The 2,776-nt window shown below is 45.3% G+C and overlaps 1 protein-coding gene across 1 annotated transcript in view; it reads left to right on the top strand.

Moving 5' to 3' along the window:
• The window catches only part of SORCS1 (sortilin-related VPS10 domain containing receptor 1), a 209,801-nt gene extending 207,939 nt beyond the window's left edge, over nt 1-1,862 (top strand). Inside the window, exons 27-28 of the mRNA XM_009881624.1 lie at nt 67-185; nt 1,507-1,862. Coding sequence (XP_009879926.1) covers nt 67-185; nt 1,507-1,563 — 176 coding nt within the window. The 3' untranslated portion in view covers nt 1,564-1,862. The remainder of the gene's footprint in view (nt 1-66; nt 186-1,506) is intronic.
• The last annotated feature ends 914 nt before the right edge of the window (nt 1,863-2,776 follow it).

The raw sequence follows: 2,776 nt of genomic DNA, 5'->3' as shown, positions 1-2,776 counted from the left end.
TCCTGCTTAGCAGAACACAGGATGGAGTGAGGGGACCAACCTTCCCATGTGGTGTTCCCCATACAGAGCAACCTCAGGCCACAGTCCAGAACCCAAGGAAAGGAAATGCAACCAAGGTAGTCTGGACAGAGGACTTCCAAAAGGCTTGTGGATCACCAAGAGGTTTCAAGCCAAGACCCGGAGCGGTGGGTCCTAAACTTTAACAATTCTCTTTTTCGTTTGTTTTTCTTTCTTTTTCCCCCAGAAACCTCCAAGGCATAATTGATCTAGGATGCTAAGGGAGAAACACCCAATTTCAGGTCAGGAACTCTCCTTCTAGAATTAGGTGGGCTTTGGACTTCCCTTTTCTGAAAGAATGTAATGGCTGTGATTCATACTGTTCCAGAGGTAGGGAAACACATATTTTCACAGGTCCCTCAGACTGAAGTGGCAAGAGTCAGTCACCTGCTAGCTCTGTTCAAGGTAGCTTCAAAACTGCCCTTGCTGGTGTTGGGAACTAATCCCTTGAAGCCTCTAGGATAAGAGCAGTGAAAAGCCAATTTTGGGGATAAGTTTTCATGTGGTGCAACTGTAGCACTTCTGGCTTTCTACAATAGCTAGCATTTTATGTGTTTCTCAGCTGTGCTACTGGACACTGTATTGAACCAGAAATTGGCCTTTTATAACTCCTTGGTTTGCACCTGTAACTGCGCTAGTGAGCACAAAAGGTAAATGTGTAGGATACATAGACTCAATTCTCTATCAAAAGGACTCAGTCCAACAAACTTCCTCTGAGTGTTTTTCCATCCTGTCAGTAAGATGAATGAGGAAACTGAATCAGAGCTCATTGACAAAATGAAAAGGCCTGGACCTACGTGTGAACAGAATAGAAAGTGCAAAGGTTCTTCACTCTCCTATACAACCACCTCATCTGTTTCTGGAAATCAGCAATTTCTTTTTTAATGAGTTTTCTTTCTTTTGGGAAAACAAAGCAAGACTGTAATTGGGTGTTTCTCTTTTGTATGCTTGTTGAGAAGCCAGGTTTTTTCAATCCCTTTGACTAACATTCAGGGATCCTTCCTTGGAGGAATCTGAATTAATGTCCCTGGATCATTTAATTTTCTTTCCAAACTCTGGCAGCAAAAAACCCAGAGTTCCTGTTTTCTGGATGTGAGTGGTTTAGGCTCTTCTTTTGCAAATGCAAAGCTTAAGGTTATTTATGAAATCTCCAACACCTTATCATTGCAAATGAGTTACACATTTCCTCTGAGGACCTCAACCCCTCCTTCCCGCCACCCCTCTGCTCTGGCCTCTCCCTCTTCTGTTCAACATGGGTGAATCATCTTCATTAGCAAAAGAACAGGACATCACCTTCAGTGTTTTGAATGACAAGAAAACATTTCTGGGAAGAAACCGTGTCAGTCTGGAACAGTTGAATCCCAAAGGCCAGCAAGGTGATACCTTCAAACATCTTCCTTGGCTAAATATACTTGTCATTTACTGACTCTTGTTCTTTCTTTGCCACAGGAAGTATTTCCACAGCTGCTGAGCCCCAGAGCACAAAAGAAATCCCTTCCTATGTAAATGGTTGAATTGAGGACACCGATATGTATCTATATCTAAAAAAAAGAGGAGAACTCACTGCATTTGGACTTTTTAATTCTTCAGATGACAAAGGGTTTTTAGCTTTAAGCCTGTGCATGTGGACATTATACTGAGACCATAGTGGAACTGCGTTGTACAGGTGTTCAATTTTAGTGGGGGGTGGGGGGAGAGGAACTGGTACCACTATTCACTCCTGCGGCCCTTCCCCTCACCCCTCCACTCTCTCTTTTTTTTCTGATCTGTCTCTAATTTGTAGAAAATTCATAATGATATAGGCCAAGAATATGCATGGGGGTCTCTTCTTTAGGGAGAAGGGTGGGCTGGGACGTGGGGGGAGATGGGCTTGGGGAGGCGGGAGGGGGCATTTAGGGTTCTTGGCTTTAGATTTAACTGCTCTTTTAGCACTTTGGGCTGCGGGAGGGCTAGCCGCCCCAGCAGACTTTCATAGGACACACAAAAAATCACACTGGAGTTTAAAGGCACTGAAAATATTCTTGGTCACTCTGGTTTATGTCTTTCTTTGGACTCTGCCCTTCGTTCCTCTAGCTGCAGCTGCTGCCTGTGCCCCACGGCTGCAAGGAGGCTGAGTGCGAGTGTGGGCGATCCCAACTGCAAGGCCAGGCTCTTTCTTAAACAGCTTTTTTAGCCTACTCACACCAAGGCATCCCACTGATAGCACTTACAACTTTTTGCCTCCTAACCTTGAATGGAACAGAGCTAGCACGCGTTACAGGCAGGGAGGTCTGTCCATACTGCACTTCTAGGAGGTTATTGCCAGCATGAACTTACATTGTACTTCGTACCAGCCTTACACCTTCAATTTTGGCTAAAAGAAAGCCCTAGTAACACCCTCAGCTGCATTTAGTGCTGATGTTTGGATTTGTCTGGGGAAGTCCCTCTTTGGGACTTTTGGGGAGCCATCCCAAGACCTGTCAATTTTTTGAAAGACACCTTGTCCATAGACCATGGAGCAGGGAAAGGGCTGCGTGGTTTCCTGTGGCCTTTAGGGCAACCCCCCTTGGTTGCAGATCTGCAAACTCCTGCCGCTCTGGGCAGAGGAGGGAGAATAAAGGAGGATTTGGCCGAGATTGTTGCCATGCATTTTGAGCCCCAGCACCACAGGGCCGCTCTTGTACAAGATTTGATTTCTTACCGGTAGCATAAGCCTGTATCTTACAGTGCAGCTGTAAAT

Source organism: Charadrius vociferus, unplaced genomic scaffold (assembly GCF_000708025.1).
Source record: "Charadrius vociferus isolate BGI_N301 unplaced genomic scaffold, ASM70802v2 scaffold282, whole genome shotgun sequence".
Taxonomy (NCBI): Eukaryota; Metazoa; Chordata; class Aves; order Charadriiformes; family Charadriidae; genus Charadrius; species Charadrius vociferus.
This window is presented reverse-complemented; position numbering and strand designations above follow the sequence as displayed.